The sequence below is a fragment of the Oncorhynchus mykiss genome, chromosome 16, assembly GCF_057628025.1.
Source record: "Oncorhynchus mykiss isolate SJ-2025 chromosome 16, ASM5762802v1, whole genome shotgun sequence".
Lineage (NCBI taxonomy): Eukaryota > Metazoa > Chordata > Actinopteri > Salmoniformes > Salmonidae > Oncorhynchus > Oncorhynchus mykiss.
In genome coordinates, this window is record NC_143037.1 from 74873599 (window position 1) to 74897693 (window position 24095).

Consider the following 24095-nt stretch of genomic DNA (forward strand, 5'->3'; position numbering starts at 1 on the left):
TACAATAAATAATCAATAATATTTCAACCGACGGTAGCCATTTCAATAGAAGAGAGAAAGAAAAGGTCTCACTCCCGGCACGCGCGCATGCACAAATCTGAGGACATCTGGCTATCCACTGATACGATGTGATCATTCTCGCTAATTTTTCAGAACAAAAGCCTGAAACTATGTCTAAAGACTGTTCACACCTTGTGGAAGCCATAGGGAAAGGAATCTGGTTGATATCCCTTTAAATGGAGGATAGGCTTGCAATGGAAAAGAGTAGTTTCAGAAAAACAGCACTTCCTGGATGGATTTTCCTCAGGTTTTGCCTGCCATATCAGTTCTGTTATACTCACAGACAATATTTTGACAGTTTTGGAAACTTAACTGTTTTCTCTCCTAATCTGCCAATTATATGCATATTCTAGCTTCTGGGCCTGAGAAGTAGGCAGTTTACTTTGGGCACGTTTTTCATCCAAACATCAAAATACTGCCCCCTAGCCTAAAGAGGTTAAATTCCTTGGCAACAGCTCTCGTGGACATTCCTGCGTTCCTCAACATCATATCTGTGGCATTGTATTCTGCACATTTTAGAGTGGCCATGTATTGTTCCCAGCACAAGGTTATCCTGTGTAATGATCCTGCTGTTTAATCAGCTTCTTGATATGCCACACCTGTCAGGTGGATGGAATATCTTGGCAAAGGGAAAAATGCAAAACTGCGACATTTGAGAGAGATACTTTTTTGGGATGTTTTATTTCAGGTCATGAAATCATGGTGATATTGTTCAGTTTATTCCCCCGGGTGCGCCAGCAACAAAAGGTCATTTAATTAATTCCAGGATTTGCATGTTTAGTAATTTTTCGGTTAAAGACCCAATGCTCTAACCACTGAGCTACCTGCTGCCCCATAGTGACTAGAATTACAACAGAAATGCTGTTAGTTGTATTCTACACAATGGGTAGTCCAATATTTACATGTCTTTGTCTTCTTTTGAGTTGGGGGGAATGTATTTAAATTGTTCATTATACATGTCTTTTAACATGTGTGTAGCATGTGTTATTCATAAAGAGTTTGTTAGAGAACTCAATGTAATGCTAATTACAATATTTGTGAATGTTATGAAATGTGAAAGTCAAAACTATACTGGAGTTAAGGCAAACAAGACAAATCTTTTACGAAATCAAGGAAGGAAAGATCCACCCATTGTTATACCCTCTGCTGATAAAGAAATCTGTGTCCAATTAGTCACTCAAAGACGATCATAATAACAGAAAAGGCACACAAAGAATCAGTCATAGGGTCAATTTCTATCACTGCACTTTTTATTCATTAAGTCACACTTGACTCATCTCTCCTTTGTGGATAACCTCAATGAAGTGTAAGCCACACCAGTGTAGATGCCGTTGGATGGGAAGACCAGCTGACTGCCATTCATGCAGGTGACCTTCACTATGGCCCTGTAGTCGAGGTCGATATTTGCTTTCCCCATTGTGATCTCAACATCCATGGTCTTCCCTGGAGGGATCTTCACGTTGATGGTACCTGATTCTGTTATGATCTCGGTCTTCTGCAGGCTGGTGGATTGCTCCACTCCCACGGTCAAGCTGAACCCTGATGACAGCTCGACCAGATCTGGGATCCCTGCTTTGACCGACACATTCAAGGTGAATTCTATTTTGTTGCTGACTGACCAGGAGGAAGTCTTGGTCAGCGTCTTGCTGTATGTAATGGACTTTTCTAGAACCAAGGAGGTGTCGTTGTGATGAGACACAGATTTCACATATTCCGGGGTCACCTAAAATGAACACATAGATACAAGTTGTTCAAACAAGACAAAGACAATTTATTAACTGATAACACATTTTTTAGAAAGCTAACAATGTGTGTGTGTGTGCGCGCGCTTTCCATCTTGGACTGATGCATATGAGTAAATGTAAAACAATGTTGGGGCTATTTCACTGACCAAAGCCAATTAAACATAAGGCATGACTGTCCTAGAAGAGATCCCTGATGAATGTCAACCCCCATATTGGATTACATGTTTTAAAGTGGACAGCCCCCTTAATGTTAGTGCAGCGGTAGAGTATTCCTGAGCTGTCTACACACGTCTATGGAAGAGCTCACCTGGGGTTTGAAGAGGGACAGGGTGGGATACTCCATGTCAGTTATTACGGACGACTTGATGGTTTTGATGAAGAGGAAGCCCATGCAGTCAATGTCCGAGCCAGACCTGCCCTCCAGCCCCAGGCAGATTCCGGACCCCACATCTATGGTGTACTCAGTCTTCAGTCCCCAGCTGGTCATTTTTTCAAAGAACTGCCGGTTCTCACTCGTCGTGAACTTGATGGCACCCAGACGTGTGCCGGCGCCGTTACCCCACAGAGACAGCTTGGTGATGCGCTCGCCTAGGTTGAACTCAAACTCATTGAAAGTGTTAGCATCTCCAAAAGTTGCTACTTTCCCGTCGGTAAGCTCCGCCCGCACGGCTTTCACCTGCGAGTCTCCCACCGCCACTCCGATCTTCTTGAGGGTGGCACCGTTGTTCATGCCGTGGAATTCAAAGTAAGTGCCTCCTCCTCCACCGATCAAATGCAGTGTGGTTGCCATGTGTGCGCGCGTCACGGAACCTCAAATACAAGTTTGTACATATCAATTTAAGAAGCCTCCAACTCAAAGGAACTGAGTCAGACATTCAAAGCCATAGAGTCCCTCTCCTACTCCCAGCACATCCCCACTCTACCTCCTGCTGTTTCTTCCTGATCAACTTGGTGACTTGTGCAATGAAACATATTGTTTTGTAAGTGAGCACGTCTATGCACTTCTAAAATTAATTCTGATGTTGCTATAGTTACAAAGAATCATGAATATGAATGTTAGAGATTCCACTTCAGAATGTGAGTTGGTTATGGCGCTGGAACTCACCTTTCCAAACAGTCTCCGCTTTGAAATACCTGAAATAATAAAAGATTGATTTTGATTAATTAATGTATAACAATATTCATTAACACAGGCTGCAGTAATCACATTTATGCATTAATATATTATGACACTGTCTAATATAGAACAGGGTCTGTCAACCTTTTAAAGCATCTGTCCAATGATTTAGTCAAGGAACACCTAAAACATGACTGAATAATAAATTCAAGTTAACAATTTCAAAGATCAAAAACAGTCCTTTTGACATACATCTGCAGGACAAGCAACAAAACACTTTACAATATACAGCCCAGCAACAAAACACAGGACATACCAAGAAGCTCTCCCTGAGCAACACAGGACATCAAAGAAGCTCTCTCTTCCTAACAAAGGAACACTGGCTTATAAAGCTGCAGAAGGAGTTTGTAATTGCCGACAGCTGTATCCCCTAACGAGAAGGCGGGATCAGAGCTCCAGTCTGCACTGGGGCCGACCAATCAGCTGCTTGGGGGAATCCAGGAAGCCATTTCCTGAAATAACACATATACACAAACCCACAACACAAAAACTGGGGAACGTAACAGTATTCAAGATGAAGAGACAGCTTGATGTAAAGCACTACACTCAACAGTCTACTCACCTCACATTAAACATCATACTAACATCATACTTTTGAATTCAAAACAGAACAATAGGAGGCTAAAGTCAACCATGTAAAAACAAGGCAACAGTAAACATGTCGTCCCCCACGAATGATGCACTACCGCCTCCTCGGCCAATTGACTTATTGTGTGTTACTAACAAATTGCAGTTAAATACCATAACTCCCACCTTGGAGCAATCAGTGTAATTTTGTAAATGTTGGATCTCTATGGCAAGATGAATCATTCACCCAAGTTTTGTCAAAATCAGCCCAGTGCTCTCAGAGATATCTTGTTTTACTAAAGTACAAACAAACATACCAACAGACGTACAGAGACAGATCCGTAGTCCCCTCCCCAATTTCATCGTGGGGAACAACAAACCCATAACATGCTTGTTCAGCTAGACCTTATAACTGATTAAGAAACTGTTTCAGAATATAGGAAACAAAAAAATATATACACGTTTTGTTCATTATTTGGTCAAAATAAAATATTGCTCTCAAATATTTTCTCATTTAGCAAGATTAGTTATTTAGGGACATTGTGTAATTACATACAACGATATGCAGGCCTCAGTGTTAAGGATGGCTATAGAAGATAGTAATTGAAGTAAACTAATAGGTCTGATTCAATATGCAATTAACCTGTTTAAGAGTCAAGACTCAGAGTGAAGTTAAATTGTTTAACACCAAAGACGCAACAGCGGAATACGTGTCTCGGGAGTGGAGAAGCACTCTCTTATATCGCAGCAAAACTCCCCGCACGCCCATACAAAGATATGCATCAGTAGTTTTCTGTTGAAATTGACACAAATCCTTTGACCCTGATTAAGACTTGTGCTAATCATGACAAACGTGTATCAACAGTTTCAACCACTCTTGGTACCACTTCCTCTTCTTGATATTTGAGCCAGAGAGCATATCGGTGGTTTCCAGTCACTAACCAAAACATATTCACTAATATGCAACAGCACCTTTCTCTACTCATACTATACACTGTCATGACGTTGTATTAGTTAATGTGGCGACTGTTGCTCATCGAATGATTATAAGTTTCTAATTACGTGATTAACTGAATCAAGCAATTATTAACTCCTTAACCTGGGGCACCATGGGAAAACCAGTTTTTATTGAGTTTCCATTTCCCAAAGAATATCAAAATATCGATTTTACAACAGCCGCTAATTAACCAGTTGCCTCTATCAGTCTCATAATCTGAACGTCGTATAGCCCTTGAATCTGCACGGACCCAGGTCCCACTAATGAAAAGCTAAAATGATGATAAAAGATACACATAGACAAAACACATTATAGGCTATTGATGAGAACTTAGTATAACGGGCCAACACACTATGGCGCGTGTTACCCACAATTGGAATTTCAAAAGAGAGAGAACAGAAAGAAGTACACAAGAGAAATATACATTTGGGTGAATTTGTCAGCTATGCTATTCTAACCCTAGACTTGCCTCCAACTGCCGCTCTTATGGGTCAGAATGTAATGATGTAATTACGTGGGGGTGATCTCCGGGGATTCTCTGCGTGGACCGCTCCGTTGTTTGATGACGCACTTCTCCTGCGCACCTCGTTGCTCGTCCTCCCGGTGTCAGTGTCCTTTTTGGCTTAGGAGTCTGTTCCCTCCCCTTTTCTCTGGAAGGGGTCTTCTGAGGACAGGCAGTTCTGTAGCTCAGAGCTCACAGCATAGGAATGAAACCCTTTAGATACCACGATTCGAAGGGAGTTGGAGGCTAGGTGGTTCGATTTGAATTCACCCGCTTAGACACAGCTACTCATCCGCAGCTTGGGTAGAAAAGGATTGGTTGACTTTTTCAGACCCTGCTGCAGCTGGGGTCACATAGTCCTGTTGTAAATTCTATACTCACAGGTTTTATACCCTTGGGTCAGAAGTGGGCGTAGTCGCCTTTAGGGCAATTCTCTGGGCGTACCAAGTTAATGAGGCAAGGGCTAGATTTGAACTAACTTAACATTTCATATTCCCCAAAACATTCTCTTTGATTTGGATATTTTCCATACAACGTACAATGTATAAACATCAAACATATACTAGGAAAACCCTTCACATTACAATGTTTTCATAACAACGTCATCTATTAACCTTTAATAACAGAACACAAATGACATACATTTTCATAGTCCATCTATCGTCATGACCACCATTGTGGCTGACGGAAACCATTGTTCCAAAGTCCCTTTATTTCATGTTTAATGTTCTGAGGCTGGTTCTCCATAGTAACAGGACAAAGGAATGTTGTCTGTGGCCTAAGATTTACCAGGGCTGTGAGGGGCCATAAACCCCCCCGCATCATCAGAACCCTAGATCTCTCCTCCTCTGTTGGGGTTGAGAGATAATCTGTAGGGTTGTTGTCTCCTGTAACCTGACCTGATCAAGACAGTCATGACAACAATCTTAGAAAGGTTCTATCTCAAACCTAAAATGGTTCTTTAGCTGTGCCTATAGGAGAACCCTTTGAAGACCCCTTTTTGGTTCCAGGTAGAACACTTTTGGTTCCAAGTATAACCCTTTTGAGTTCCATGTAGAACCCTTTACACACAGAGTTCTACAAGGAACCCAAAATAGTTCTATCTGTGACCACAAAGGGTTCTACTTGGAATCAAAAATGTTTCTCGTATGTGGCGAGTCGGATAACCGTTTTGGAATCCTATTTTCTAAGACTGTAGTTTTGTTCGTCATAACATCCTATAAGTTTAAAGTCTATGCGGTGGAAAATGTCTAATACTGAAGACATAGCAGTGAATTGTACAAGCTGTAATGCATCCTCTGTTCTGTTTATCATGGTTCATGCAGGTGACTGGGTAAACACACAAAGGGACACAGTCATAACCTCCCCGCAGACCAATTGGTAGAATGTCCAGAATATGTTCTGGAAGTTAAGATATGAGACCAGAGACATTTCCTTCATCCTGATTAACACATTTTTATTGTGCTAATCATGACAAATGTGTGTGGTGGAATGTCAACACCAGGGACACCTGAAGTCTGTATTAAATGAAACATTATTTATGATCAGTTAACTGGAGGTAGGTAGGGGTAAAGTGACTATGCATAGACAACATTGAGTACCAGCGGTGTATGTGAAGAGTGTGACTGTGTGTGTGTCAGTGTAGTATGTGAAAGTGTGTGTGGTTATAGTTCACTGAGTGTAGAATAAATACAAATAAAATAAGGGGGTCATTGCAAATATTCCTTCGAGACTTCACGCTTCGGTACAGCTGGTGGTAGCAGAGAGAACAGTCTATGTTTTGGGTGGCTGGAGTCTTTGACAATTTTTTGGGCCTTCCTTTGACACAGCCTAGTATAGAGGTCATGGATGGCAGAAATCTCGGCCTCAGAGGTGTACTGGGCCATACGCACTACCCTCTGTAGCTCCCTTGCCGTCGGATGCCGAGCAGTTGCCAAACCAAGTGGTGATGCAACCAGTTTGAAATTGTTGCCCCATGTAGATTGAAGTATAAACAGTAATTACCATATAGGCCTGAAATTGCCAGTATATAAGTAGTAGTGAAAAATGCACTGTCAGTCCTGAGAACTTTGAGAACACTGAGAACGTTGACAACACTTAGAACATTGACAAGACAGAGAACATTGACAAGACAGAGAACATTGACAACACTGAGAACATTGACAAGACTGACAACAGTGTGAACACTGAGAGCTCTGAGAGCTCTAAGAACACTGAACTCTGAGAACACTGTGAGGAAGAAAAAAACATGAGAGTCTGAAACAATATCCCAAATATGACTCCTAGATGAATTCTTGGTGTGCTGTGTCCTTCGTGTCTGGGTCCTAACAGCAACAACAAACCGATAGATGACATTCTTCATGAGACACCTGATAGTCTTAGCAGTGTTGTACATACACTATATACAGTGCATTCATAAAGTATTCAGACCCATTCACTTTTTCCACATTTTGTTACGTTACAGCCTTATTCTAAAATGGATTAAATCGTTTTTTCCACCCTCATCAATCTACACACAACTACAATAATGATGAAGCAAAAACGGGTTTTTAGAAATGTTACCCTAACCTGAATGTACTAAAAATGTAGAAATATTTACATCACATTTACAGACCCTTTACTCAGTACTTTGTTGAAGCACCATTGGAAGCGATTACAGAATCGAGTCTTCTTGGGTTTGACACCAAAAGCCTGGCACACCTGTTTTTGGGGAGTCCTGAATTTCAAGCACAGATTCAACCATAATGACCAGGGAGGTTTTCTAATGCCTCTTAAAGAGCCGTCCTTCCTAACTCAGTTTCCGGAGAGCAAGAAAACTGCTCAGGGATTTCACCATGAGGCCAATGGTGACTTTTTTCATTTCAATCTTTATTCTTTCAGATATTTCAAAGCAGCAACTTTGTTTGGAGAGATGAGTTTTAGCACCATAAACAACCTCATATTCTGATGTAGCATCTATTACATTCATACTCATCATTAAAGGGAAGGTTATCATATTCTAATGTAGCATCTGGAACATTCATACACAACAATATCTTTCATTACACATAATTCACCAAGTTGATCAGGAAGAAACAGCAGGAGGTAGAGTGGGAGGTGCTGGGAGTAGGAGAGGAACTCCATGGTGTTGATCAGGAAGAAACAGCAGGAGGTAGAGTGGGGAGGTGCTGGGAGTAGGAGAGGGACTCCATGGTGTTGATCAGGAAGAAACAGCAGGAGGTAGAGTGGGGAGGTGCTGGGAGTAGGAGAGGGACTCCATGGTGTTGATCAGGAAGAAACAGCAGGAGGTAGAGTGGGAGGTGCTGGGAGTAGGAGAGGGACTCCATGGTGTTGATCAGGAAGAAACAGCAGGAGGTAGAGTGGGAAGGTGCAGGGAGTAGGAGAGGGACGCCATGGTGACTCTGAGGTTCCTAGCTGAGGAGGAAGGAATGGGTGTGACATATTCCAGGAGAATAAAGATGGAAAGATTAGAGGAGGGTGGAGGACAAGGAGGAGTTAGGAGCAATTCAAGAACGCTTAATTCTCAGTGATCTGAGGATTGTGGAGCGATTTGGTCACCCTAGCCAGAGCTACCGTCCTGTATTTTTTTCATTCCAATCCCAATCTAGTCCACCTGATTGTAATCAAATCAACTTTTATTTGTCACATACACATGGTTAGCAGATGTTAATGCGAGTGTAGCGAATTGCTTGTGATTCTAGTTCCGACCATGCAGTTATATCTAACAATTAATCTAACAATTTCACAACACCTACCTTATACACACACAAGTGTAAAGGAATTAATAAGAATATGTACATAAAAATATATATGGATGATATATGGATGAGCGATGGCCGAACGGCATAGGCAAGATGCAGTAGATGGTATAATCAGGTTAGTTACAACTGGGGCTGGAGTGAAAACCAACAGGAGGGTAGCTCTCCAGGAACAGGGCTGGAGTGAACCTATAGGAGGGTAGCTCTCCAGGAACAGGGCTGGAGTGAACCTATAGGAGGGTAGCTCTCCAGGAACAGGGCTGGAGTGAATCTATGGGAGGGTAGCTCTCCAGGAACAGGGTTGAAGCCCTAGACTGATGTGTTTCTCGACCTCTAGTTCCTACCATGAGTCATTATATCCCTTAGTTATTGTTTGATCCTTTTATCTTGTTCTTTAATTTCCTGTTGGTGCTTTGAATGTCTGAATCAGATCTGAGTTTGAGTTGGAGGTTTCTTAAATGTATCTGTACAAATTTGTATTTCAGGTTCCGTGACGTACACACACACTTAACATGGCAACCAGACTGCAGTTGATCGGTGGTGGAGGAGGCAGTCCATTTGAATTCCACGGCATGAACAACGGTGCCACCCTCAAGAAGATCGGAGTGGCGGTGGAAGGCTGGCAGGTGAAAGCTGTGCGGGCGGAGCTGACCGATGGGCGCCGTTGAGACCTTTGGAAATTTTGAGTTTGAGTTGTACCTCGGCGAGCGCATCACCAAGCTGTATCTGTGGGGTAACGGCGCCGGCACACGTCTGGGTGCCATCAAGTTCACGACGAGTGAGAACCGGGAGTTCTTTGAAAAAATGACCAGCTGGGGACTGAAGACTGAGTACACCATAGATGTGGGGTCTGGAATCTGCCAGGGGCTGCAGGGCAGGTATGGCTCAGACATTGACTGCATGGGCTTCCTCTTCATCAACACCATCAATTCGTCCGTGCTGACCGACATGGAGTATCCCACCCTGTCCCTCTTCAAACCCCAGGTGAGCTCTTTTATAGATGTGTGTAGACGGCTCAGGAAAACTCTACCGATGCTCTAACATTAAGGGGGCTGTCCACTTTAAAACATGTAATCCAATATGGGGGTTGACATTCATCAGGCATCTCATTTCTAGGACAGTCACACACACATACAGACACATTAGTTACTATTGTTGGCTTACTAAAAATCAATTGATCAGTTCCTCACTGATGATTAGTTCTAAAATTGTCTTTGTCTTGTCTGAACAATTTGTATCTTTGTGTGTGTGTTGATTTTAGGTGACTCCAGAATATGTGAAATCCGTGTCCCACCACAATGACACCTCATTGGTTCAAGAAGAGTCCATTACATGCAGCAAGACCCTGACCAAGACTTACTCCTGGTCTGTCAGCAACAAGATAGAATCCACCTTGAATGTGTCGGTCAAAGTGGGGATCCCAGATCTGGTCGAGGTGTCATCAGGGTTCAGCTTGACCGTGGGAGTGGAGCAATCCACCAACCACCGAGACCATAACAGAATCGGATACCATCAACCTGAAGATCCCTCCAGGGAAGACCATGAATGTTGATATCACAATGGTGGAAGCAAATTTCGACCTTGACTACAGGGCCATAGTGAAAGTCACCTGCATGAATGGCAGTCAGCTGGTCTTCCCATCCACTGGTGTGACTTACACTTCAGTGAGGATATCCACAAAGGAGAGATGATTCCAGTGTATGACATCATGAATAGTGTGCACAGTGATAGAACGTGACACCATTACTGATTATTTGTGTGCCTTCTCTGTTATTATGATTGTTACGTTCCCCAGTTTATGTGTTGTAGTTTGTGTATTTGCATGTGTTTATTTCAGGAAATGGCTTCCTGAAATCCCTCAAGCAGCTGATTGGTCGACTCCAGGGCTAATTGGAGAGCTGACCCCGCCCCCTCGTCAAGACACAGCTGTCTCCAATTACCCATTCATTCTGAAGCTATATAAAAGCCAGTGTTCTGTTCAGGAGAGAGAGATTTTGGAGGTAGGGATTGCTGAGAGAGATTTTGCTAGAGATTTGCTGAGGTCATTGCAGAGCGATTGTTTGTGATAGAGATTTTGCTGAGGTCATTGCAGAGCGATTGTTTGTGATAGAGAGATTTGCTTGGAGGTCATTGCAGAGAGATTTTGCTAAAGGTTGATTTTGCTGGGAGTTCATTGCTGAGAGCTGGTATGTTCTGTGAGTTTGTTGCTCAGGTAGAGCTTATTTGATGTCCTTTGTTTCTTAGTTTGTTTGTGAAATTGTTTAATATTCTGTTTCATTTGTTCCCAGGGGGGAAGGGGAAGGCACCTTGGGAGTGTTTAGGCAAGAGGCCCGCGGGCATACATAAACCCGTAGTATATTCACTGTCTAGGCACACTAGGTAAGACCTGGGCGGACCACCCCCTGTCTTTTGGTTAGGGCACCAGGTGGTGCTAAATTAGGTAAAAGTGGTTAGGCAGGTAAGATAGGAGAGGGGGGGGCTTTGAGATTTACTTTCTTTGCTTTGGTTCCGTCCAGCCCCTTTTCCCCATATTACCGTGTAAAGGAATAAAGTCCTTGTAAACGGTACCACATTCTGCCTGTTGTCATCCTTACTCGCACCTACAGTCCATACCTTTTTCACTTCACAGAGAGTTTAGTTGTAGCAGGGTGTTGCATTCCCTCTTCATAGAGGCGTGCATAATAATGATCATCTTTGAGTGATTCTAATTGAACCCAGTTGACTCAACTCTTTATTTCTGTCTCAGCAGAGGGTATAACAACAGGTGGGTCATTCCTACAATCTGTTGCCTTTTGTGTCCAATGACATTTTAACACGTTTTGTGTGAATTATTGAACAACATTCACCACAAAATGTTTTCTTATATGGTTAGATGCCCATTTACCATAAAAAACAATGTTATGTAACTAAAATTAAAGTTGTAATAAACCATTTGTCTGGTGTGTCAGTAAGCTTTCGCTCTATCCCCAGTTAAGTTTATTCATCTTCCATTAGATATACTATTCATAAAATTCACATATTGTAATTATCATTCCAATATTTTGATGATCATTACAGTGAGTTGTTCTCTTTCTAACTAATTGTTAATCATGATTCATTCATTATTTAATATAAGAATCATCTAATGTGTCTGTTAGCACACATGCAGTCACTCACACGCACAGAGTTTTTTCCTCTGGTTGCACATTTAACATGCTGGTAGAAATGAGGTAAAATTGATTTAAGTTTCCCTGCATTAAAGTCCTCAGCCACTAGGAGCGCTGCCTCTGGATGAGCGTTTTCCTGTTTGCTTATGGCCTTATACAGCTCATTTAGTGTGGTCTTAGTGCCAGCATCGGTTTGTGGTGGTAAGTAGACAGCTACTAAGAATATAGACTAAAAACTATCTTCGGCCTGACAGAAGAGAATACAGTTGATAAGAGGGTAAAGGTAATAGGCTATATTTCACATACTTCCTACACATTACAGATCAAATATATTTTTCCAGACATTGACAGTTCACCTACGGAAATAATTTGGCAGGATATCAATCCTATTGCATAGAATTGTTAATCTGTGTGCTTTTTCTCAGAGAGGTCAAATGATAGTACTGTAGTAGCCGACTCCCTGCTGACCTAAAACAAAGAAGGGATAAAATACATTTTACCCATAATGCATTTTACCAGAATGAGTGTGGTAGGATTGCAGGGAACGGCTTGATAAGTCAGTGAGATTGTAAACAGGAGATGGATGACAGTTCCAAAATGGCAGCGTCCATGGAATTGTTTCTTGAATCTGAAAGTGCAGCAAGAGAAGTGTGTGACAATGAATGGAAAATAGAGATATCAAAGAATGGAACAAAACAAGCAAAAAGTTGTGGTAGAAGACATGGACTGGTCCAATAATGCATTTCTTATTGGACATCATTTTTTTGGGACAAGGAGGTTCATTTGGGAAATCCAAGCAGTGGGGAAGGTGGTTTTCAATAAAGGGGACTAGAAGCGGCCTTGTTTTGGTTCATTGTGTCGATGAAGAACAGAATTAACATACACTGGATCTGGTTAAATTGTCCACGTCAGAAGTAACCTGTATTTGTCTTCGGAGTAGGGCGCCTGCAAAAAGGAGTTATAGCTGGAGTCTCCTTGGATATAGATGATGAGTACCTTAGTTAGAAAATCCCAGGAGTGGTCAGTACACGTCACCTGACCCGTATGGTAAATGGAAGGAGAAAAGTCTATCAATATTACTGTTGTTTGAGGAGACCCTACCTGAATATGTGAAGCTTGGATATGTGACATATGCGGTGAGAGCATGTAGAAACCATTACAGTGTGGGAGCTGTAAAATATATGGTCACGTGTCAATTGTTTGCAGACGGGAGAAGTATGGTATTGAAAATGTTGCAACTGTGGTGGGGATCATACTCAGGACTTACTTGAGTGCCCTGGATCAGGGCTGTACAGTAAATCTCCTATGTGGAGGCGGTGAAGAGAGTGGAAGGGCAAGATGCCACAGTGTTGAATCAAAGTAGAATCTCAATTCAACGGCTCAGACACAAGAGGCATGTGGCAGGGTCTACAGTCAATCACGGACTACAAGAAGAAATCCAGCCCAGTCACGGACCAGGATGTCTTGCTCCCAGGCAGACTAAATAACTTTTTTGCCCGCTTTGAGGACAATACAGTGCCACTGACATGGCCTGCAACGAAAACATGCAGTCTCTCCTTCACTGCAGCCGAGGTGAGTAAGACATTTAAACGTGTTAACCCTCGCAAGGCTGCAGGCCCAGACGGCATCCCCAGCCGCGCCCTCAGAGCATGCGCAGACCAGCTGGCCGGTGTGTTTACGGACATATTCAATCAATCCCTATACCAGTCTGCTGTTCCCACATGCTTCAAGAGGGCCACCATTGTTCCTGTTCCCAAGAAAGCTAAGGTAACTGAGCTAAACGACTACCGCCCCGTAGCACTCACTTCCGTCATCATGAAGTGCTTTGAGAGACTAGTCAAGGACCATATCACCTCCACCCTACCCGACAGCCTAGACCCACTCCAATTTGCTTACCGCCCAAATAGATCCACAGACGATGCAATCTCAACCACACTGCACACTGCCCTAATCCATCTGGACAAGAGGAATACCTATGTGAGAATGCTGTTCATCGACTACAGCTCGGCATTCAACACCATAGTACCCTCCAAGCTCGTCATCAAGCTCGAGACCCTGGGTCTCGACCCCGCCCTGTGCAACTGGGTACTGGACTTCCTGACGGGCCGCCCCCACGTGGTGAGGGTAGGCAACAACATCTCCTCCCCGCTGATCCTCAACACTGGGGCCCCACAAGGGTGCGTTCTGAGCCCTCTCCTGTACTCCCTGTTCACCCACGACTGCGTGGCCACGCACGCCTCCAACTCAATCATCAAGTTTGCGGATGACACAACAGTGGTAGGCTTGATTACCAACAACGACGAGACGGCCTACAGGGAGGAGGTGAGGGCCCTCGGAGTGTGGTGTCAGGAAAATAACCTCACACTCAACGTCAACAAAACTAAGGAGATGATTGTGGACTTCAGGAAACAGCAGAGGGAACACCCCCCTATCCACATCGATGGAACAGTAGTGGAGAGGGTAGCAAGTTTTAAGTTCCTCGGGATACACATCACAGACAAACTGAATTGGTCCACTCACACAGACTGCATCGTGAAGAAGGCGCAGCAGCGCCTCTTCAACCTCACGAGGCTGAAGAAATTCGGCTTGTCACCAAAAGCACTCACAAACTTCTACAGATGCACAATCGAGAGCATCCTGGCGGGCTGTATCACCGCCTGGTACGGCAACTGCTCCGCCCTCAACCGTAAGGCTCTCCAGAGGGTAGTGAGGTCTGCACAACGCATCACCGGGGGCAAACTACCTGCCCTCCAGGACACCTACACCACCCGATGTTACAGGAACGCCATAAAGATCATCAAGGACATCAACCACCCGAGCCACTGCCTGTTCACCCCGCTATCATCCAGAAGGCGAGGTCAGTACAGGTGCATCAAAGCTGGGACCGAGAGACTGAAAAACAGCTTCTATCTCAAGGCCATCAGACTGTTAAACAGCCACCACTAACATTGAGTGGCTGCTGCCAACACACTGACATTGACACTGACTCAACTCCAGCCACTTTAATAATGGGAATTGATGGGAAATGATGTAAATATATCACTAGCCACTTTAAACAATGCTACCTTATATGTTTACTTACCCTACATTATTCATCTCATATGCATACGTATATACTGTACTCTATATCATCGACTGCATCCTTATGTAATACATGTATCACTAGCCACTTTAACTATGCCACTTTGTTTACATACTCATCTCATATGTATATACTGTACTCGATACCATCTACTGTATCTTGCCTATGCTGCCCTGTACCATCACTCATTCATATATCCTTATGTACATATTCTTTATCCCCTTACACTGTGTATAAGACAGTAGTTTTGGAATTGTTAGTTAGATTACTTGTTGGTTATTACTGCATTGCCGGAACTAGAAGCACAAGCATTTCGCTACACTCGCATTAACATCTGCTAACCACGTGTATGTGACAAATACATTTTGATTTTGATTTGAACCAGTTGCTAATGTTTTAAGTCAATTAAGTGATTTGGATTTGGACTCAATGTGAAGAAGGTGGACTTTTGTAACATTTATAGCCACAGTGATCAATTGTATCAATTGTTCCATGAAGTCCAATAATCTGGACATCATTATATCTGCAGCCGAGAAGTTTTTGGGGCTCCAAGACTTCACTGCAGAAGCACTGCAAGGACTATAATCGCTATGAAATCTATCGCCCTCGCAGGTAGCTTCTGAGGCTGTGTAGCAACCTGATTAGAATTTGGGGGTTTTATACAGAAAGCAGGATGATTTTGTTTAGTTAAAATACATTTTTTGATAATTTGTATGATTATAATTCTTTCCTTTTTGGGGTCCTTGTTATCCACCTCTGGTGGTAGAATGTACATCCAATTGTTTTGCGAACACCATTATACCATAGAAGAAGAAGATACACATCACCATGGAATGTACCAATTCACATTTCAATGTCCCCCCGGGACAATCAACAGATTGGCATGACCTCACCTCCATGTGCCTGTCAACATCTCCAACCGAGAAACATGAAGTACCCCACTAATTACAAGGACAAACAAAGTTAGTATTTAGTTTATTTAGCTTAACTTATGAATTAACATATTATCACTTTGTATTTATACTTTTAATTAACAAATGCATGAATGTTAAGAGTAGCGCTGTAAACAAAAGGTTTGGCGCAAAACTAAACTAAATTTATTGGCATACATTTATTTTCCTTTTCACAGTTGAACAACAATAGAAATAGCAGAGAACTTTGCTACAATTATCAAAGGTCTTCCACTGTAAATGGTTTTAATCAGTGACTCATTGGACCTTGTTAACATTAGAGATCAGCTCTGTGACCATGATTTTCAATGAAACAGATAGGAAAAGCATGAGTAAAATGTCATTTTAAGTGCAGCTACATGAGGATATAACCTACAAATAGGCTACACATAATATGGGCTTTGAAAGACCTATGAAGTGTGACACCACCATCTAGTGGTCATGTAGCTACATCCACTAAGTAGAAACACCATGAGTGAATAAATTATTTAAAACCAAAGCAACGATGCAACATATTCTAAATGAAAGGGTTCTTTGCTTTGGATCAGCAGGGAGTCGGCTACAACAGTACTATCATTTGATCTCTGAGAAAAAGCACACAGATGAACAATTCAATGCAATAAGATTAATGTCCTGCCAAATTATTTCCGGTAGGTGAACTGTCAATGTATGGAAAAATATATTTGATCTGTACTGTTTAGGAAGTATGTGAAATATAGCCCATTACCTTTACCCTCTTATAATGATCTATTGTCTCTATTCTACTGGCCGAAAGCCAGGAGTCTCTATTACGGGGGGGGGGAACTTCAATGGATGAGAGGAGAAAATATACAACAGGAATAATTCCTTCTAATGGCCAGAGCCGTGCTAGTTCAGAGATAAAGGGAGAGTGTGTGTGTGAGAGAGATATTGCTCAAAAGTCTGTAAAAAAAACCCAAAACTGTATATCAAACCCTCTAGACCACAGCTTTTATGGCCTGTATAAACCCCCTAAAACTGTATATCAAACCCTCTAGACCACAGCTTTTATGGCCTGTATAAACCCCCTAAAACTGTATATCAAACTCTCTAGACCACAGCTTTTATGGCCATGGCCACTACACTTTGCAGAGTGGAAGTAGAGTTGTTTAGGATTTATGTAACAGCATGCTGGATTCGGTTGTTATTAACACGGAATTTAATGCAAAGCTGACTGTTTCCCCAATGTTTGTCACCTTGGAGGAATAACTGACATTTATTGACTCAGTAATCATTTGAACTGTCTTGGTGAGAGGAAGTAGGGTGCTGCTGAAGAAGGTTAAAGAGTACAGCTCTGGCTTTAGAATTCATCGAGGAGGTGTGATTGTAAAAGATAAAACTGTACCGCTATTATTAGTAACAGAGACAATAGCGACGCCCTCAACCTATACTCCTGTGATCGAATCATGAAGATCAGATGGATGACAGGAGAGAGGGGGGGGGGGGGGGGGATAATGGAGGAAGAGAGAACCAAGAATGGGGGGAGGGATGATGAATGGTAACTGTTTACGCACCCACACGGCTGTGGTCACGGCAGTGGCTGGCTGGGTTAAGGCGCTGGCTGTTGGAAAACCCCAGGTCTGCCACAGGGACCATCTTGTCTGAGCCAATAGATTTGTGTCCCAAATGGCACCCTATCACTTATTTAGTGCACTACTTTTAGAGAATAGGATGCCATTTGGGACAGAAAATAGAAACATTAAGGCAGTTTATACAATTTTAAAAACATTATGAAACATTCACAGATTTCACAACACACTGGGTTCCCTCAGGTCCCTACTACCACATATCTACAGTACAAAATCAATGTGTGTATAGTGCGTAGCGGACCAAGTAATTGGGCGCCAGTCTAAAGCAGAAAGGTGGAAGAAACGAGTCAGGAGTAGGTTTTCTGGATTGAACACAGTTCTCTATTGAGGGCATTGGGTCAACACAAACACTCCAACATAATCAATGAAAATCCTCCAAGGAAAAAACACATATTCTCCAGATCAAACAGGAACACAATACAATACAATACAATACAATACAATACAATACAATAAGCTTTAAACTACAACAAAAGTCACAGATTGTCACCGTCTTAGTGGTTCTTCATAGATAGCTCCTCTGTCTCGGTGGCCATCTTCCAGAGATCGTTTTTTCCCCCTTCGCTCTGCTGGTTCCATACTCTCTCTTATAGGGGAAGGAGAATATGTCATTAGCACCGTCAGCTGTGCTTAATTGCCTCTGGTTACCTTGTCTCCCATGCCTTGTTGGTCTACTATCTGTGAGCCCAGCCTGCTCTCTGGTGGTCCTTCCACAGTATGTTATCGTGTGTGTGTGTATGCATGTGTCTGTGCATATGTTTGTGTTACTTTGTGTTACTTCATAATGGAGTTCCATGTAGTCATGGCTCTATGTAGTACTGTGCACATCCCGTAGTCTGTTCTGGACTTGGGGACTGTGAAGATACCTCTGGTGGCATGTCTTGTGGGGTATGCATGGGTGTCCGAGCTGTGTGCTAGTATTTTAAACAGACTGCTCGGTACCTTCAGCTTGTCAACACTTCTTACAAAAACAGGTAATGAGGAAGTCATTCTCTCTTCCGCTTTGAACTATGAGAGATTGACATGCATGTCATTAATGTCTCAGGCTCTCAGTGTACTTTTTAGGGCTAGCAGTGCTGCCCTGTTCTGAGCCAACTGCAATTTCCCCCAAGTCCCTCTTTGTGGCACCTGACCACACGACTGAACTGTAGTCCAGGTGATGTTGTTGTTAAGAAGTCAGAGCAGCGCTTTATTATGGACAGACTTCTCCCCATCTTAGCTACTGGTGTATCAATATGTTTTGACCATGACAGTTTACAATCCAGGGTTACTCCAAGCAGTTTAGTCACCTCAACTTGCTCAATTTCCACATTATTCATTACGAGATGTAGTTGAGGTTGAGGGTTTAGTGAATGATTTGTCCCAAATACAATGCTTTAGGTTTTAGAAATATTTAGGACTAACTTATTCCTTACCACCCATTCTGAAACTAACTGCAGAGAAAGAGCGAAAATTAGAGAGAGCATACTTAAATTCACACAGGACACTGGATAAGACAGGAGAAATACTCCAGATATAACAGACTGACCCTAGACAGGAAGGGTCGGGAGACACTGTGGCCCCATCTGACGATAGCCCCGAACAGGGCCAAACAGGCAGGCTAATAACATCACCCACTTTGCCAAAGCATAGCCCCCACACCACTAGAGGGATATCTTCAACCACCAACTTACCATCCTGAGACAAGCCCGAGCATAGCCCACGAAGATCTCCCCCACGACACGAACCCAAGGGGGGGGCGCCAACCCCGACAGGAAGATCATGTCAGTGACTCAACCCACTCAAGTGACGCACCCCTCCTAGGGACGGCATGGAAGAGCACCAGTAAGCCAGTGACTCAACCCCTGTAATAGGGTTAAAGGCAGAGAATCCCAGTGGAGAAAGGGGAACCGGCCAGGCAGAGACAGAAAGGGCGGTTCGTTGCTCCAGTGCCTTTCCGTTCACCTTCACACTCCTGGGCCAGACTACACTCAATCATAGGACCTAATGAAGAGATGAGTCTTCAATAAAGACTTAAAGGTCGAGAAAGAATCTGCGTCTCTCACATGGATAGGCAGACCATTCCATAAAAATGGAGCTCTATAGGAGAAAGCCAGTTGTTTGCTTAGAAATTCTAGGGACAGTAAGGAGGCCTGTGTCTTGTGACCGTAGCGTATGTGTAGGTATGTACGGCAGGAGCAAATCGGAAAGATAGGTAGGAGCAAGACCATGTAATGCTTTGTAGGTTAGCAGTAAAACCTTGAAATCAGCCCTTGCCTTAACAGGAAGCCAGGCTAGCACTGGAGTAATATGATCAATTTTGGGGGTTCTAATCAGGATTCTAGCAGCCGTGTTTAGCACTAACTGAAGTTTATTTAGAGCTTTATCCGGGAAGCCGGAAAATAGAGCATTGCAGTAGTCTAACGTAGAAGTGACAAAAGCATGGATTCATTTTTGGACAGAAAGGTTCTGATTTTTACAATGTTACATAGATCGAAAAAAGCTGTCCTTGAAACAGTCTTGATATATTTGTCAAAAGAGAGATCAGGGTCCAGAGGAACACAGAGGTCCCTCACAGTTTTATTTGAGACGACTGTACAATGATCAAGATTAATTGTCAGATTCAACAGAAGATCTCTTTGTTTCTTCGGACCTAGAACTAGCACCTCTGTTTTGTCAGAGTTTAAAAGTGGAACATTTGCCGCCATCCACTTCCTTATGTCTGAAACACAGGCTTCCAGGGAGGGCAATTTTGGGGCTTCACCATGCTTCATTGAAATGTACAGCTGTGTGTCATCCGCAGTGAAAGTCAACATTAGGTTTCCGAATGACATCACAGAGAGGTAAAACTTATAGTGAAAACAATAGTGGTCTTAAAACGGAGCCTGGAGGAACATTTACGGTTGATTTGTCAGAGGACAAACCATCCACAGAGACAAACTGATATCTTTCCGACAGATAAGATCTAAACCAGGCCAGAACTTGTCCGTGTAGACCAATTTGGGTTTCCAATCTCTCCAAAAGAATGTGGTGATCGATGGTATCAAAGGAGCACGAGGACAGATGCAGAGCCTCAGTCTGACGCCATTAAAAGGTAATTTACCATCTTTACAAGTGCAGTCTCAGTGCTATGATGGGGACTGAAACCAGACTGAAGCGTTTCGTATACATTGTTTCTCTTCATGAAGGCAGTGAGTTGCAGCTTTTACATTTTTTTTGAGAGGAATGGGAGACTCGATTTAGGACGATAGTTTTTTATATTTTCTGGGTCAAGGTTTGGCTTTTTCAAGAGAGGCTTTATTACTGCCACTTTTAGTGAGTTAGGTACACATCCGGTGGATAGAGGGACGTTTATTATGTTTAACCTATGAGGGCCAAGCACAGGAAGCAGCTCTTTCAGTAGGTTAGTTGGAATAGGGTCCAGTATGCAGCTTGAAGGTTTAGAGGCCAAGACTATTTTGATCAATGTGTCAAGGTATATAGTATTAAAAAACTTGAGTGTCTCCCTTGATCCTAGGTCCTGGCAGACAACTGAGCTTAGGAGGAATACGCAGATTTAAAGTCCATCATTTGCTTTCTTATGATCATGATCTTTTCATCAAAGAATTTCATGAATGTATCACTGCTGAAGTGAAAGCCATCCTCACTTGGGGAATGCTGTTTTTTAGTTAGATTTGCGACAGTATCACATTTTTGGGGGGGATTGTTCTTATTTTCCTCAATTAAGTTTGAAAAATAGGATGATCGAGCAGCACTGAGGGCTCTTCGATACTGCATGGTACTGTCTTTCCAAGCTAGTCGGAAGACTTCCAGTTTGGTGTAGCAGCACTGAGGGCTCTTCAATACTGCATGGTACTGTCTTTCCAAGCTAGTCGGAAGACTTCCAGTTTGGTGTAGCGCCATTTCCGTTCCAATTTTCTGGAAGCTTGCTTCAGAGCTCGGGTATTTTCTGTATGCCAGGGAGCATGTTTCTTATGAGAAATGTTTTTAATTTTTAGGAGTGCAACTGCATCTAGGGTATTACGCAAGGTTAAATGTATTTCCCCAGTTAGGTGGTTAACTGATTGTTGTACTCTGACACCCTTGGGTGGGTGGAGGGAGTCTGGAAGGGCATCTAGGAATCTTTGGGTTGTCTGAGAATTTCTAGCACGTCTTTTGATGATCCTTGGTGTGGGTCTGAGCAGATTATTTTGTTGCGATTGTAAACATACTAAAATGGTGGTCCGATAGTCCAGGATTATGAGGAAAAACATTAAGATCCACAACATTTATTCCATGGGACAAAACTAGGTCCAGAGTATGACTGTGGCAGTGACTAGGTCCGGAGACATGTTGGACAAAACCCACTGAGTCGACTATGGCTCCGAAAGCCTGTTGGAGTGGGTCTGTGGATTTTTCATGTGTATATTTAAGTCACCATCTGCCATGACTACAAGGTCCGATAGGAATTCAGAGAACTCAGTGAGGAACGCTGTATATGGCCCAGGAGGCCTGTAAACAGTAGCTATAAAAAGTGATTGAGTAGGCTGCATAGATTTCATGACTAGAAGCTCAAAAGACGAAGACATTGGGTTATTTTTGTAAATTGAAATTTGCTATCGTAAATGTTAGCAACACCTCCGCCTTTGCAGGATGTGATATGGTCACTAGTGTAACCAGGAGGTGAGGCCTCCATTTAACACAGTCAATTCATCAGGCTTAAGCCATGTTTCAGCTTCTTGATATGCTGACAACTAGCGTTCCATATTGACCCCGTTCTGGGTCTGGATCTGGACCACGGTACACCTATTGAGGCTGCTGTTGTCTCCCTGGCTGCAATTATAGTCATCGCCACTGGAGGGCACTAAGATATCACCCTTCTAAAAAATTCTGAGCACAATTTTCATAATACCACCTCATTGAGTGGCGCACAGTGGTCTAAGACACTGCATCTCAGTGCAAAGGGTGTCACTGCAGTACCTGGTTCAAATCCAGACTGCATCACATCTGGCTGTGATTGGGATCCCATAGGGCGGTGCAGAATTGGCCCAGTGTCGTCCAGTTTTGGCTGGGGTAGGCCGTCAAATCTGTTCTTAACTGACTTGATTGATAAAATGTAAATTAAAAAAACAAATGTAATTGCATAGAGAAAGTAAACTATATTCCAATTGAGTCTGTGTTTAATTGCATGTGTAACAACATTGATTTACTACTTTTGTAAACATCCATTGAGTGTAACACTCCATATGAATAAAAATATAATTTCCCTCACTCTCTGGCTCCTACCTCTTACCTCAGACAGCTGCTCAGGACAAGGCTGGTTAGATGGGAAATAGAGACAGACAAAATGAAGAGAGAAGAGAGAGAGACAGAGGAGAGATAGAGAGAGAGAAGGAGAAGAGAGAGAGAGAGAGAGAGAGCGAGGGAGACGGAGCGAGAGAGTGTGAGAGAGAGAGAGAGAGAGAGAGAGAGAGAGGGAGACGGAGCGAGAGAGAGTGTGAGAGAGAGAGAGAGAGAGAGAGAGAGAGAGAGAGAGAGAGGGAGACAGAGCGAGAGAGAGTGTGGGAGAGAGAGAGAGAGAGAGAGAGAGAGAGAGAGAGAGAGGAGGTCTGAGGAGGTCCTTCACCCTTTCACTATATAAATAGGACATTGACAACATAACTAAATGGGGGGGAACAGTTTCAACCTCGCTCTGCCATCAAGGCCATGAATAGAGAAGCAATTTGAAGACAGGAGAAAGTCTTGGAAATAGACATTATAAGATGTATTATATTAAATAATGATGTATTATTTATACTGCTAACGTGTCCTGGCAACCACCTATAGCCACAGGATGAATGTTAGATTCTGTTACTTCAGAGAATATGATCTCTGAGCGTTTTAGTTTTCCCTCTTGTCCACCAGTCAGTGTGCTTCAATCAAGAAGAGGTGGCAGACAGGGTCAAGTGTTCTGATGTTACATGCCTGCTCTGCTAGCTGGCGCACACACACACACACACATTTTTTAATAGTTTCAGGAAACTAGACGTATGTCACACATCACTACTTCAGAGGAGAAGCATTTGAATGTAAACAACAACAAAAAATTTATCAAAATGTGTTTTTCTGGGGGGGGGGGGGGGCAGAAATGTCTTCTGGAACGTGTGAACTTTCATGTGCTTTAATAACAAACTTGTATTCCATCCATAAATATGAATAAAATTGTTACATTTACAAGCCTTGTTGGTTTAGCCAGGGGAAAAGCCAGGAACCTTCCAGCTAGCCATGATTGGCTGAGATAATGGATGGACTGGACATGCCAGGAGATGAGCAGGGGAAGCATGCTCATGTAGCATGCTCCTGTTTGTACTGTGAGCTGTTCAGTATGTGTTGATAGTCAAATCAAATCAAATGTATTTATATAGCCCTTCGTACATCAGCTGATATCTCAAAGTGCTGTACAGAAACCCAGCCTAAAACACCAAACAGCAAGCAATGCAGGTGTAGAAGCACGGTGAATAGGAAAAACTCCCTAGAAAGGCCAAAACCTAGGAAGAAACCTAGAGA

General features: G+C 42.9%; 1 protein-coding gene and 1 pseudogene across 2 annotated transcripts; one reads left to right on the forward strand and one right to left on the reverse strand.

The window, feature by feature from the left end:
* Positions 1-1290: 1290 nt before the first annotated feature.
* On the reverse strand, positions 1291-2644 carry LOC110492684 (aerolysin-like protein). The gene is made up of 2 exons (XM_090203929.1): positions 2113-2644; positions 1291-1783 (listed from the first exon to the last, which is right to left on the reverse strand). Exons 1-2 carry the CDS (start codon positions 2593-2595, stop codon positions 1334-1336), a joined length of 933 nt encoding a protein of 310 aa, XP_090060055.1. The 5' UTR covers positions 2596-2644; the 3' UTR covers positions 1291-1333.
* A 6658-nt stretch (positions 2645-9302) lies between these two features.
* Positions 9303-10497, forward strand: LOC110492916 (aerolysin-like protein; annotated as a pseudogene). Its single transcript, XR_016487544.1, has 2 exons — positions 9303-9790; positions 10068-10497. The product of XR_016487544.1 is annotated as an aerolysin-like protein (transcript).
* Positions 10498-24095: the final 13598 nt, after the last annotated feature.